The sequence below is a fragment of the Chelon labrosus genome (genome assembly GCF_963514085.1).
Source record: "Chelon labrosus genome assembly, chromosome: 6".
NCBI classification, from domain to species: Eukaryota; Metazoa; Chordata; class Actinopteri; order Mugiliformes; family Mugilidae; genus Chelon; species Chelon labrosus.
Window position 1 is genome coordinate 18016560 of NC_140342.1, and position 15641 is coordinate 18032200.

At 42.8% G+C, this 15641-nt stretch overlaps 1 protein-coding gene across 1 annotated transcript in view; it reads right to left on the reverse strand.

Moving 5' to 3' along the window:
• Positions 1-15641, reverse strand: part of pde1cb (phosphodiesterase 1C, calmodulin-dependent b) — a gene marked incomplete at its 5' end in the record, with an annotated part of 92782 nt that overhangs the window by 46237 nt on the left and 30904 nt on the right. The window contains one exon of the mRNA XM_084546662.1: positions 8501-8527. Within this exon, the coding sequence (XP_084402788.1) occupies positions 8501-8527 (27 nt within the window). The remainder of the gene's footprint in view (positions 1-8500; positions 8528-15641) is intronic.

A 15641-nucleotide genomic window follows, 5' to 3' on the forward strand; every position in this document is an offset into this window, starting at 1 on the left:
CGAAGTCTATTGTTTAACCTGAATGGAAAATCTATCAGATTCAATTAAAAAACCCATCACACTTGACGTCCATATGCGCACGTTGCAGGTGCATGAAACTTATGAGCTCTCTCTCACTCCCTGTGCATCAAACGCTGCAGTTTTGTCAAAGCCGCTTGCATCGCAGGGATACGCACTAGCCCTCTGGTGTCTGAGGCATGACTCACAATTGTCTGCAATTGACTCCAATGATAACCTATTTAAAAGCGATGAGACAGTAGATGGATGCTCTCTCCCACTCTCGTCACTGTTGCTGCTCGACGGAAGAGAATCTGAATGCGGTCTATTTTAGCCGCTCGCCGTGTGAAAAGGTGGATGAAACCTCTGCGACGTCGCCGGTTTTGAACCCCGCTGTGTGAGGCCGTCACCATTGTGGCAGTGTCTGGAAATACATTCACACTGCAAGTAACAAGAGTCATGAAACAGCCAACAGCGTGGCCAGCTGCACGGCTGATGAGTCGCCGCTGAAATGTTGCTCGAGTGTTGTTGGCGATGTCGTTCATTAAAATGTTAACTTGTGCAACATATGGATTTGATTGGCTGGTGTGTCACAGCAAACTTGAACCTTGCTCAAGTATTATATGTGGTCTTCCACACCAATCGCACATAGCGACAAGTGTCAGGTGAGGTATATATAGATTCCCCCTTGCACACGTCATGATTGAGGATATTAGCTATAGATACTAAAACTGCTTTTTGTTCCAGGCTGTAAAGATGTTAATTTCTGCTGTAAAGTTGGGTCCGATGACCTGCTTCCCGAGTCAGCCTAAAATGGCCATCAAGGAAGTGCACATCTCTGGCACATCTGTGTCGGCCTCATTTCTCAGACCCGTAGGCTGCTGGACTGAAAACACCTCTCTCCTGGGTGAAAGCCTTCTGACTTAAAAGCCCTATAGTTTAACATTGGAGTCAACTGCAAACTCTGTGCGTCTGACACATGGAGCTCTGAGCTCCAGCAGCTTAGATGAATGTAAAAATGATCATCTATTTGTAGCTTCAGTTCATTTTATCAATTTTCAAACTTGGTATTCTGTACACGTTTTTTTCTATTTTATAAAAAATATGCATTTTATTCCACATGAAAGCAAGGCTTGTTATGCTTTTATGTACTATCCAGGTTCAGTGTTTGATGTGATGTATGAATTTACCTATAAAATGTCCGTATTTGAGACCTTGGAAATAAGGGGCATTGATTACTTAGATGTATCCGAGAATATGTATGTTCCTCTGCTTTAAGTTTGTGTATGCATACCGAAGGGCGCCTCTGAGCACCTGCATCATTAAATCTGTGACGTGGTATGAGTCGTGCCAACTGAGGCAGGTATACCTCAGAAGAGAAAGGTGCACCTGATGTGAAGCAGAGGGGAATGGAAAGGGAGGAAGAGGAAGAAGAAAAAGACTGGGTGAGAAGAATGTAATTAGCCCAAGCTTGGGGATTCATTTGAGTCAGGTAATTACCCCTCTAATCATCAGGTAGCAGGAGAGGAGTGATGGGGTGATGGGAGGAAGAAGGAGGGAACGAAAGATCAGAATCATCACTGTAGCTGGGCTGGAAATCAAGGAAGGAAAATAAATTGCAACATTTCTCCCGGAAAAGAAAGTATTTAAAAATTAAACATCCAGAATCGATGTGTTTACTGCTGCTTTATGTGGCGTTACGCACAAGATTGGAATTTGCAGACAGACATGGAAAAAACACCTCAGCTAAAAACTCATCACCACAAGTAGAAAACAGATGAAACAATTAGTCAATAAGAGCTGAAACTAAGGTCTCCAGCTCTTTCAGCAGGACTCAACAAACCAAGATTTGAATTTAGTCCAATGTTTTTCTACTTATGGCCGTCCGAGCACAACTAATAGATACATGTTTGAAATGAGACAATGTTGCCTCAAGTGAATTATTATAGTAGTCTCAAGAATATATAATCTGTTTTTAATTTATAATTTAGCACATTATCATTTTTATTGCTGCTCTTAATGCCCTTTATTGCTCCAAAAACAATTATCAGTTTACGAGATATGATTGTATTTGTTCCAGAAGCTAACTGATCCAAACATTAAAACCAGTAACAGTACACTATTGTTTCCCCAAATGAATCATCTTCAGTAAAGAGCCCAATAGCTGTGGTGACTGACAAATGGCCCTGAACCATAGAGAGGGAGACAGAGGGGCTTTGGTAATGGCATATAATGGGCTGTTCTTGAAAGGCAGCCAATACTCCCTGATTACTGACATTAACCAAAGAGTTCAATTTTCCCTCGTGACACTCGGCCTGACGATATCCATCCTTCTCTCCAATGCTTCTTTTTTTTTTTCTCCCTCTCTGTTAATGTGCCGATTTTCTTCATTCACCATCTCTGTTTTTTATTTTAGTTTCTACAATGAAGTCGCTGTTGTGCTATGCCGCACACCTCTGTGCCATACAGTGTATTACTGTGGAGGCATTTTTGTGAAGGCCACTCGAGTCCAAGGCAAACATACAATAAAGTATATTAAAGTGGCGCAACATCCTGTTTGTTTTTTATTCTGTGACTTTTGGCAGGACTGTGGAAATACTCTGATAATTTGTGAAAGTCCAACACATAGCTCACCCTCTATACAGCCTGAAATGAAAATGAAAAAAACTTAAATGTTAAAAATGATTCGCCCTGAGGTCGTAGTACAAAACTGTCAAAAAGACCACCATGTCCTCACGGTCCAACTTGGATGACAAACCTGAGAGGCCGCAAATGGCTGCAGGAAAACTGAAGGGGCTAACATTACTACAAGGCCAGGAAACTAGGAAGAGCTAAAAACTGTGTTATAGACCAGTCACTCTTCTGAATCATGATGGTCAGCTGGTCTACAGTTTTTTTTTCCTTCTAGATGATTGTGTAGTGAAAATATTTCTGCATTTGAATGTTTCTGTTTTCTTTCATCACTTCAGTTTCTCTTCTTCTGCATTGCTTCTCCAAGTTGACCTAGTCAAAGTGATCTCCCCGCTGGCATTTCAACATGCTGGATCGGCTGAAAAGCTGGTGACAAGGTTGACACGCCGGAAAAACCAGGGCCACATATGCTCATGGACGGCCCGACACTGGAAAACGGTTGATTGCAGCTCGAAGGCAGTAAAACCACCAAACTCCCCATAAAAATACGCAACCTCAGTGGCCTCAATAGAAACCAATGCTTCTCTTGTGTTTTCCACCTCACTTCTTAGGATGTCTGTCATTATGGACAATACTGAGAGGAGTTTATCTCTTCTTGTTAGTGTAGGACGTTTGAGTTTCTGTAGGTGGCAGTTTTTCCTTCGCTGCCTCCAGAAAATAAAAGAATAATTACTTCCGATCTAAATGCTTTATACAATGGGGAAAAAAAGTCTGCCCACCACTTGGTATTTAGATCCGTAAATGTCAGTTTTTTACCACGGTAAGGGATGGAGAGTAAGATAAGATTTTTTTTTAGAATTAGTGAGAAAACACATGAAAATCTGTAGAGTACATGCAACTTGACACCGTAAAAACTCACAGTTCTACTTCACTTGAGAAGGACTTTAGACATGACTTAGACTTGCTGTATCTCAAGTAACTTGAGACCTGGACTTGATCTACAAACTGTTCTGCAGAAGCACAGCAGAGGCAGAGGTATGAAGCAACTGAAGCGTGCAAAATTAAGAAGTGGACGATAAACTGCTATTCCCTCTAAATACTTCTGTCCTGCACAAACATGTATTTACAAGCGCAGTCTGAGAGTGTGAAAACTGCTGCAAAGTGTAGGGGGCCCAATCTGCAGAGGTCCTTGCAGCCACAGTCATTACTGCCACTGAAGCATGTACTGCTGCCCTGCATAGCTTCACAGACTGCAATCTGAACAAACACAAGAGCTCTGACAGACGGAAAGGAGACACAAAACCTTCCATGTAAACACATACTCAGAGCTGGCAACTTGGCCGGCTGCGTAAGGCCATTTAAGGCTGAAGGCTTGCCTGGATCAGATGGCAAAACACTTAAAGCTTTTAAAAACTTGGTCACAAGGAGAGGCCACCGTAGCATATTTACAGGCTTAAATAAAAGCCTGTTTCATTCAGTGCAGCTCAGGCGCCTGTCAGTGAATACAAGGAGATACTCAAGCCCTCTACTTGATGCGTTGATGGTGAATGATTCCTGTAAATTGTGGTGCTTGGGTGATCAATGGCTTTTTGGGAAACACAAGAGAAAGTGCTGCTTTTTCTTCCTGGTAAATGGATAGAATCTAATCACCTTCTGGCACATTCAGGAGCTCGGTGATTGAGCAGAGCTTTGTCAATGAAATAACACGTTTTGTATCGACCCATCCCCTGAACAGCGCTGTTAGGCTGCAGTTAAGAGTGATACCAGGATTGAAGTAAAGGATGAATATTGAAAACAAATATGTTTTTGTTATGTTCTATATAGCTTGTGACTTTTTTTAGAGGACATGAACATTGATGTATCATCAGGTACAGTATTTAACCACAACAAGCTTATCTTTTAACAGATTTCTCATTTTAAAAAAAACAGACCAGTCAGGGACGGCATGTTCAAACAACTCACACATCTAATGTTAGCTTTCTCATGGTGTTTTTATACCAGTGTAAACTTGATACAAGGTATGCATACTGAAGCCCGCCTACAAACGGCCTAAACTTTTTTCCCACATTCAAACTGTGAACCAATCGTGCTTTTTACCACTTTCAAATGAATGACAACGCCAACTTGCACTGGTAACTTTTTCACCTGTAGTCTGTGAAGGTTCTCAGTTATCTAGGTCATGATATATTTATATAAAAAAAAAAAAAAAAAAAAACTGAAACAAAGGCAACTTCACTTGGGTTGGATCTTCAAGAAGACATTTCTACACATATCGAAGTAGCTTCTGCCATTTACAACCCACTAATGGGTCATTAGAGTACCATTCATTGGGAGTCGGGGGAACTGGAGCAAAACAAATTCATCTAATTGCAGGACAGCATCTGGTCATTACAGACCTTAGTCATGTGAGTTTCAGGTGGGCACCACCTACAGGTGTTCCAACCAGCCTTCCCACCACCAGAAACTTGGACGAAACGCCTTCAAGAAAACTCAACCGTTGCATCAGCATTGTTTTTTGTAACCACTGACAGCAGAAGTACTTTTTGGACCTGGCATTCATTCATGTGGATGCTACTTAGACATGTACCACCCACCTAGACCAGAACAGACATCCCCACCCCATTGCAATGACACTCCTTGATGACAGCAGCCTGACACAGGCGCACACACACAAAAATGGTTTAGCAACAAATCAAAAAACATGAAGAACAGCACAAGGTGTTGACCTGGCCTCCAAATTCCCTAGATCTCAAACTGATCAAGTAGTTGTGGGATGATGCATAGAGGCCCCTCCCCTCAACCCATTGGACCCAAAGGCCCCCCACTAACAACATCCTGTTACCAGACATCACAGGACACCCTCAGAAGGCCCATGTCTAATCTCTGATGAGTCACAACTGTTTTGGAGGCACAAAGGAGACCTACACAATAATAGGTCATAATGTTATGCCTGATTAGAGTATAATGTCAGCAGGAAAATTCTCAATGTATGCTGTGCTATGAATGGAAAGTTTCAGTCATTGCAACGGTAGCTAAGGAGGGGGCGGGGCTTACCAACCTGTCAGTTGTTTAGAGCAGTGAAGCACAATATAACCCATGTAAACAAAAAATGATAACCTAAATAGAAACAGGCAAACCATTTCCCTGGAACACCATCAAGCCCACATAAAGCCCACAAACACAGAGGTTCGTCTTTCATATTTTCTTACAGCCTCACTTCCATCCATCTTCACCTCCTTTCTATACAAGCACCAACTCACACAACCACTCCTCTCCTTCTCATTGCTCCATGCCTCCCTCTGTGAAGAGGGCTATCTCTCCTTCCATCTGCGTGTGTGAGGGGTTGTCCTGGTGTGTCAGTAATGACAATGTCCCAGTGTTCCTCTCTGCCAATTAGCCCGGCCGTAATTACACAGACACATATGGAGCTGTCAATCACCCAGCTCCTCCACACAGGAACTCACCCACCCAGCAGAGAGAGCGAGAGAGACAGAGAGACTGCGGCAGAAAGCACAAACGAATTTCCAACAGCTAACTCTATAGCACTCCAAACGACCACACACTGCGCCAATAAGTAGCACGAGGTGCGTTTCGTTCAATTACTCCAACTGTGCGGCAATCCCACAGTTCACATGAAATGCCATGAAACGGTATTAGAGCCGTGCTTCTGCGACATAGTTTTTTGTTTTGAGCTCCATTTTGTGGAGTGCCTGCAATTTTCCTATTTACTAAGTTAACACGATTTGTGCGTTCTTTAGATTGAAGCGGGACCACGTATTGATTTAAATGGTGCTAGAAGAAGAGGTGTATGTAAATAAACCATAATGTCAAGACGATGCTGTTCGAATAAAAGATATTGTGTTGTTAGGGATGTTTACACTAACAGGATTTAATTCATTGTCCTATATTTGTGTAATTGCAGAACAAAGCTTAATATACAAGCAACAAAATGGCGAATTTGTTCTGTTTGACTTCCATTGCTGCTCTTAAAACCACATCAGTGAGCCACACTGTTGCGACGTTTCTTCTCTCATCAGGTATTAATTGAAAATGGTCTCACTTTACTACTTAAATTACTACGTAACTATATACGTTTCTCATCCATTTTTAAACAGGTAGCAGCTACTAAGGGGCTTTGGACTGAGTACCACAGACAGGAGAAGTTAGAAAGTGTTAAAAGACAGACCAACACATTATTGGTTTGGTGCTTTCTGGCGCTCTGCCTGCAGCAATGTCCATTTGCAAAGCTGAGGAGAAGAGAATGTGTCACTTGTGTTATCTCGAGAGATGGATTTTATGTTCTGCTCTCCACCTACAAGTTAACACCAATTCATGCTTCTTTTCCGCATCTGCATGTCCGCAAGCGTCTGTGTGACATCCTCTTCCCCAAGTGTGCTGCTCTCTGCTCTGCAAACCTGATGAGGGCGCATGCGTAAAGAAAACTTGTACAAGAACACGCACATGCTGTCAAACTCCTGGTGAGATTATTTTTTTTTCCCCCCTACCAAATTCTAATTCAAAGAGAAATCACAGCAAGCCTTTCAAAATTACCCAAGATAGGCCTGTGTGTTTTTTTGGCCACATGCTGATGGACATGCACCATTGTAGTATAAATGGAACAGAGTGTGCAGCCAGCGCGGTCAAAGTCTGCATTGGTTTGTGCAACCTGACGTAAAAAGCATGGACTGGCATTTAAACCTTTTCTGAAAATGAATGTTAGACATCTCTGTCCGTTCTGAAAGACAAATAAAGGCAAAATACAGGACAGGTTTAATTGGGCCACCAATTGGACCACCATCAACAGGGATGGTGGTGTTTGACACACATAGATAGTGGTGTGCTTTCACGGAAATTGATTTATTTGAAGCAATTTTTTGTCAGAGGCAGGTCTGTGTTTCTAATTCAATCCGTTTCTATGTATAATTGGTCACATTTTAATACAAAGCGTCTTTTTGACCTGCTAGAGTTAATGCATACGAAGCCAACACTTCCCGTGACCCTTTCAAATTAAAAGCCCACTTGCATTTTAGCGGAAAGAAAAGTGAATAATTAATGGACAACTACTCTACTGGGATGCAAAGGTTTTATTACCGGCCCTCATGGGTCATAGAGCCGTGATATACGTCTCTGGCACAGCTTCTGACAGACTGTTCAGTGCAGAAACATCTTTAACAAATGATACTTAAATCTACATTACCCACTCATCCTCTGTGGCATTAATTACTCCATGTTTTCACCCTTGTAAATAAATGCATTCAAGCCCCTCTTAATGGGGAGCTTGATTTCCCCAGAGCATCTCCAACACAACAAAACAAATGAAAGTTCCATAATGAAGACGATAACACACATGGCACTCGAGTTATTCGTCAGGCTTTCAAGTTCCGTTGTGTTATCTATGGTAAACCGTGACACCATAATTTCTATCCATTAGGGTGCCAGTTATCTGGTAATGACAACAAGCTGACACTCGAATTAACAGGAGAGAGAACGAGAGCGAAAGGAAGAGGGTTTGTGAGAATGTGACAAGGTGTGTTTTGCTAGTTCACCTATGATAGGGGGCTCTCATGATCGGAGGTGGATGGATAGAGGGGATAATAATGATAATAATCACAGCAATAATAATACATTTTATTCAAATTGCACTTTTGTGACAGAGTTGCAAAGTGCTTTGCAGGAAAGAAACAATGGACAATGGAAAAGCAAACAAAAACGCAGGTCCATGAGGTCCGGTGATGCAGGCGAGTGGGAGTTGTATCAAGAACTGAAGAGGTGGGGGAGGAGGAGGAGGAGGAGGAGGAGAAGGGTGAGGGTGAGGGTAAGTTTAGGGAGGGAGGAAATGGAGGTGGTCCAGGGTCCCAGCTGAAAGTCTTACCTCTGGGACGTCTTCTTGTACTTGCGCCTGCCGGAGAAAAACATTAAAGTCTTAGACCATGCAAATGATTTGAGAGAATTTGTCACATTCACTATTTTTTCCTCATGCTCAAAAAGTATGACTGAATCTTAGGAGCGGTCAAGCCCCGTCAGAGAAGCCAAGTACAGATAGTCTGCCTTATAAAAGTAAAAATAACTAAAAAAAAAAAAAAAAAAAAAAAAAAACACTTCAGTTAGAAATCCATTTTCACGCTGACGATCAAATCTCACAAAAAGTGCATCAGCTCATGCACAGGAGGCACTTCTTCTTCTTCTTCTTCTTCAGGTGAATGAGCAATTTAGCAGAAGTTTGGTGTATGCAAATTGGAAAACTTGTACAAGAAAACCTCACATTGAAAAAAAGGCTCAGGATAAAAATACTAAAACGTCTCATTCATGTGAGGAGGAGCGTGGTGCTGGATCACAGCCATCAGTAAATAGGTGGAGGGCTTTTGATTGCACCATTTGTTTCCCCTTCCATTTCCCAGCAGTCATATTATTAAGGTGTAATCACACACAGTCAGTTCCTAAAAAAGAATGCAAATGCTTACAATCACTTAAGCAGATGAAGGATTTAAGGGAGGCGTAATGATATGCAGAAAACACACACTTTACACCACCAACTTTACCACCACACACACACATTCACGCACCAGGAAACCTGCACAGTAACATTAACACACCTACTGTACTATCACTGGAGCTAACATTTGGCCTAAAACACTCCCACACCTTCATGAAGTGATAACAGCATGGCCCTAAAAGCAGAGTTCACACACACACACACTTGCAGCACTTATAAAAGCAAAGTGTGTGGGGGGTGTGGTGGGGGGTGGCGGGGTGGACCTGCTACTGTTCAACTACACATGCTGGATTTAAATTCCAGTCACGGAGAATTCACAGCACTTAGCTTGATTTGTTTCTCAGTCGTTTTCTGTATCAATCTTTTAGAGGTCAGCGTTAAACTGCAAGCTAAGGAAGTTATCCCCTGTGAAGAAATTGTAAGAGCTCCCTAGAAATTAGAGGAGGAAAAATGAACATGATTTCATGAAGCGATTGGAATCAAAGCAAGAGAAAGTGTTTCAAACAGAGATTAAATGATACAAAAGAAAGAAGACGGTTATGAATATGGTTTAGGACACGTAACAGACCGATAGATAGGGATAAGTAACTGAAGGTGAACTGGAAGGTCAGGGAAACATAGAAGTATTGATATTTCCTACATTTCTCTCTTCCCCTACTAACCTCTGTCCCCCAAGTGTGTCAACAACACAGGTCTTCCTCTAATTAGACATCTTTAATACGTCCTCCACGTTATAAGGACATGTGTTGAGCTGGCTCATTTCAGGAACTGTTGTAATTGTGATTACATTATAGCGTCACAGATAATTTATTAATCAAGATATAACCTTGAGCTTAATTTGAGGTCATTTTAAATGGACGCCTGGGCAGCCAACATTGCGTTGGCTTTCTTGGACGGCAGCGGGGGATGTGTTTATATCTTTTACTTGGGATAAATAAAGGATTATCTTATCTTAAACGGCCTTCGCTAGCATGTAACTGGTAAACTATATACTATGCCTTAACGGTTGAAGGTGAAGTCATTCCTAAAGGGCGAATGCTAATGTTTATTTTATAGATTCACTTTCTGATTATTTTATTGATTAACCTGTTATTTGGCTTTCACTCCAGTTAATCAGCCCCAGTCTTCACTGTGCTTTGAAATATTTGCACAAAATATTTTTTACATCAACACAGATGAAAAGTGTCGCCACTTAATTTCCTGTCAAATCGTTTCTGACTAATTGAACAATCGACTAATCGTCTCAGCTCTAATTATAGATGCTATTAGCTGCAACAAAGCATCATGCTTCATACGATGTATCCAAACTTACAAAGTTGTGACAAGTCACTAAGGGTGCCATGAAAAGAAATGGTAAAATGATCTTGTTTTTATATAGAATCTTTCTACCTATTGGTACTCAAAGTGCTTTACAGCCATTGTAAGCCACTGGGGGTTCAGTGTCTTGCTCAAGGACACTTCAGCATGTGGCACTTTCGGGGATCAAACCGCCAACCCTCTGGTTCGTGGCGAACCCACTCTACCTCTTGAGCCACAGCCGAGTCAGGTAATGCAGTAGCACAGGACGGCTGCTCACCTTCATCCTCCTTGGACCGAGCCTACATTACCCTCTCTGTGATAAACTGTTGATCAATTAATTAAATAACTCATTGATTTCCATTAATCAGTGGGTGACGGAGAGGTCGTGTCCGTTGCGGTGATCTAATTTATTAATGGAAATCCGTTGGAATCCATTCACTTATTCAAAAACATGAAGGGGCCATTTGTCGGGGGGAAGCAATAAAAGCCAACACACTGTCCATGCCTTGATCAGAGGATGTCACCGGGCTCTAGACTGAATCGCTGAAGGCTGAGCATAGAGACAACTGTCCAAAGCAAGTCCTCTTTCTGTCTATCCATGGATGATTGGTGTACTCGGCGGAGAACGCCGCGCCAGAGTCTGAGCTGTGATAGCCATCCCGCACGCTCGCACACAAATCATACAGCTGCCAAACAAATCTCCAAGGATAAGCTGGCAGGACATACAGCAAATGTCACCAAGCCATCACACACACACACACTCTCCAATCTATATCATCCACATGAACACATGCACAGTCAACCTTTCCCCGTCTCAAACACATACACACTATGCAATGTCGATCGCTCCCCATTACACACACACAACATACGCTCCATGAAGTGTCAACATCTGTGGGGGCTGCCTGTCAGTTGGAGCTCCCTCTCTTCAGATGGAGGCTCTTTGTGAGATTAAAGGCTAATGTGATCTCTGACACGCAACAGGAGCCTTCAGAGCACCCAGCAAACTGCAGCATAGCCCTGATGAAAAAGGAAAGGGGAAAAAAAAACAAAAAAAAAAAAAAAAACAGAAGCACCCGGGCTCCTGTGACATTCATCTGACTCACTATCCATCAATTATCCAGAAAGACAGATGGCTATGATGGTGACCAAACGGAAGAGACAATGAAGTCGTCCGAGGAAACTAAATGTGGCACGTCGGGCTTTTGACACAAGGGGAGAAACAATGACTAATCATAAGACAGGAGAAACTCCATGGCTAAATAAACAACAAGTAAAAAAAATACAAATAGAGTCATGTGAGAGAAGAGGAGACTAAGGCAGAAAACCACGAAGAGCTCTATTCACTCAGCCGTCCTCTTAGATGCGGAGGGAAACAGTATTTCATCGAGACACCCAGTTGCAGCATTAAAGATGGTCTTCATAGCCCAACCTTCCTAGCAACAGTGCACCCCTTCCCAGCCACTGAGTGTTGACGAGATCCTTCAAACTTACTGTAAATATAAAGTGAGTGAGGCTTTTTATCACAGGGAGGGGGGGAACCATATTGGTTGGTGGATGTGATGAAATAAAGCAGGTTTAAAAATGATATCTCTTGCAGAATTTGAAATGCGACACTCAAGGAGGTTTCTGTGTTAGAAACGACATGGATGCACAGCAGATAATGGACTAAAAACGAGCGCAGCGTCAAATTTTCCTTATTATCTCGACGGAAAATGTTTGCAGCCTTCATGCAGCGCAAGGCTTTCTGTAGAACAGGAGTTTATTGCATGTCAGATGAGGCATGTAATTAAAATGGCATCTGGCACGAAGAGTGCACCAAAACATAATAATTTTCTTGTCTCTTATAAAAAATAATAATCTGGTGCATGAAAGTAGAAAAAAAAAAAAATATACTTAAATGCACCTTTTTGTCTTTTTATGCCTGAGCGAGAACAACAGCTCAGATGTGCTTTTTTTTTTTTTTTTTTTTCTTCCTTGCCGTCTGAGAAAATATCTTCTAACACTTCTGCTTGGCTCATCTCCCTGTTTTCTTCTCACTTCTTTAGTCTTTCATTCTACTTTTAATACTTAGTCTAACATGTTTCTTTCTCTCACATACACTGGCATTCACACAATTCAGCTTGAACTGTTAATAAAATCTAGGTGAGATGAACAATCAGGCATTTCTTCAAACAAACGTCCTCTCTAAGATTTTTTTTAAATAGAAACTCATATGTAATCAGATTATTGCACATTGGTAAATACTGAAAACTTACATCAATCACACAGCATTGCTTCACACACACTTGTTGAAAAGAGTAAAAGTGGGAATACTCACAGTCCTCGGAGCCTCAGCCAAATCTTCTCTATCTGCTCTGGCTGGAGGTACTTCAGGGCCGTGCTTTCAAACTCCTCGATCTCTTTGGTGGGAGACTCCATGTCAGACGGAGTGCCAGATGTTGCCAACAAGAGATAAAAAACAAAAAAAAGTAGTTTAATCCGTCCTAAGAGTGAGCGGTGCGGAAGACGCAACGCAGAGCGGAGGAAGGTTGCGATGTGGTGGAACCCAGGATGTGACCGAGGCGTCCTCACTCACATTTGCACCCACAGCTTCAACAAACTGGCTTCCATCCTTCCTTTTTCCTCTCTTTGCTCTCTTGTTACGTGAGAGAGTGTGTGTGACAGAAACTCAATAACACTCAGGGCAGTGCAGTGCTCAAGCAGCTGTGACAGTCGTGAAACACTCCAACTGTACCTCTGTCCTTTCTGCCTCTCTCGCCTCGCTCTCTGCTACTCGTTCACTTCTCTCCTGTGTGAGCACAGGGGTCCTGGAGCCGTGCCATGCTCTCCCAGCAACAACGGGATGCAGACGGCAGGGCAGCGCAATCCGGGATTAAAGCTCGCTGCCGAGCTCTCCACACAAGAGGGAGGGAGGAGAAACAGCACCAGTCAAAGAGAGGGAGGAGTCAGGCTGATAATGAGGAACCATGTTCTGTTTCATCCGCTGGTAAAGGAGTGAGGGAGGAGAAATGAGAGGGGAATGCGGAGGAACAAGAGGGCAAGACCTTTAGGAGGAGATGGGACGAAGGTGCGAGTGCCTTGGGTTAAAAAAAATAAGAGTTTTAACAGGAAGATCTTCTCAGTTGTTGCAAAAAAGCAATACTTATATCATCATTATCAGAGATTTAGAACAACATTAGAAGTGAGGCAAAAATTCACTGCAAATGTGACAGCTTTGGATCTTTTATGTACTCATCTGAAATGTGGATAATATGCCAAGGGGGGATTAAATAGCATGCAGACTGTGCACTGACACTGATTTAACAGAGATTACTTTGATCCATAGAGCGTGCTCAAGGCCGGCCCATATTCAACCCCACTACAGACAAAAGCTGTTCACTCAACATACACTCAACACGGCCACGGCGCCGTCTGCCTTACATCCTTATGGGAAGAAATATTTTGTCAGCTTCATTTGGCTGGACAGTGTGGCAATTAGCAGGCTACTCTACAATCTACAAGGCTTTTATAATAGGCGTAGCCATTAGGACACACAGGTTTCTGCATGCATTATGTGTTATACGCCTCGTATAATGAACGCCGCAGTACTTACAGATGCACTGGATGCTTCGTATTAGCGTCTGCTCATTTTATTCGCCATTAAACGTTCATTTCAGGCACTTCCACAGAGCTGCTAGCTTACTAATAATGCTTTCAAGATTTCTGGATCTATATCAGCCTACCCACTGAGCCCTTTAGCTCAATAAATGGCAAATAAAAACCAGTGAGCCGTCCTCTTGTTGTTTTGCAAGTCCAAAAGTTCGAAGGATGACTCAACCCAGAGCCCCCTCTCCCCCTTTCCCCTCCAAGCCCCCTACCATCCTCTCAGGTCTTTCAATTACTTGATGCAGGATGCAGGGATAATGCCAGGGCGCCACCTCAAAGAGGCTCCTGCTTTCATCTGCTGAGATGGGTCCTCGGCGAGGAGGGAGGAGAGAGGTCTGCCTGAGAGCCGTGAACCTGCCGATGTTCTCTTCAAAGGTGCACTTATCCATGTCTCTTTCCTCTCTGTCTTTTGGTTTCTTTCTCCTTTCTGGCTGCCTCTCGTCAACACGCTCTTTATCACTTTATCGCTGTGGAGGTATGCTGGTCGCAAGAGATTTTTAAGCTACAGGAAAACTGACGGGTCAACTCCAGGGGAAGGCACAACAAGAAATTCACATTTGGCCCGCTCGCTGTTCACAGGTTTACACCCCAGACACCCGATGTACCGTGTCATTCTGTGAGTACGTGTAAATGTGACACCAAGCAAGGTCGAGACTGGTCAGAAAAGTCCCGTCACGAGCATAACTCTGCAAAGACTAGGTCAGTATATGCGCCACTGCTCTGGGAATCAGATGTTTATGCAGAAAAGCTGCAGGAATGTAAGCAGTGACTGAATAAACAGCCGCTGGAAGTTTACAGTAGTAGACTCCTGATTAGCAGCTGCTATGAGCTAGGTGTAGAAGAAGAAACACTCTTTCGTAAAGGTCAGTTTTCCAATTAACTTCATCCTATCACTTTTGATTACACGGAGGAGGAAATCTAGCTCTCCGTGATATCTGCAAACTAGAATCAAGATTATACAGAGATATTTAAGTGTCTGGCGTCTTAAAAACATGGGAACAAAATCCAGTGACATCTTTCTGAAACTGACAATCCACAACCCCCTTCACGCAGTGATTGACCAGGTGTCTGAGATATGAAAGTAGATTGAATTCAAACACAGCTGTTCGGCAAAAATAGTCTTCCGCCACTACGGCACAGTCACTATTTTGATAACACAATGATTGCCTTTGAGGAAATATTGAGTGATTAGATCATCGCACGCCTCTACGACCCCCAGCCTTCGAGTGGAGCCGCTCAGAGCAGCGATAAACACTTTTCCCTTCAGATGTGGTCGGATGACACTTTGCACAAACTAATTCACTAATCAAAAGCACACACACTTTTAGGTACAGGCCCCCGACAACACTTGGTTATAAATAGATGTGGCGCTAAGTAGAAGAGCAGACATTAAAAGCCAGGCTGGTGGGATCTAAAGGTGCAAATGAATACCCCTCCCTTTTTCAATCAGGTGGGAGAACCTGCGACGGCCTGCAACATTAAAAGACCTTCTCTATAGTGTGTTTGCTCTTGGCCTCTGTTTAAACTTGAAGCAACATGGTGAGCTCTGTGGAAGGCAATCTTCCCCCTAGGT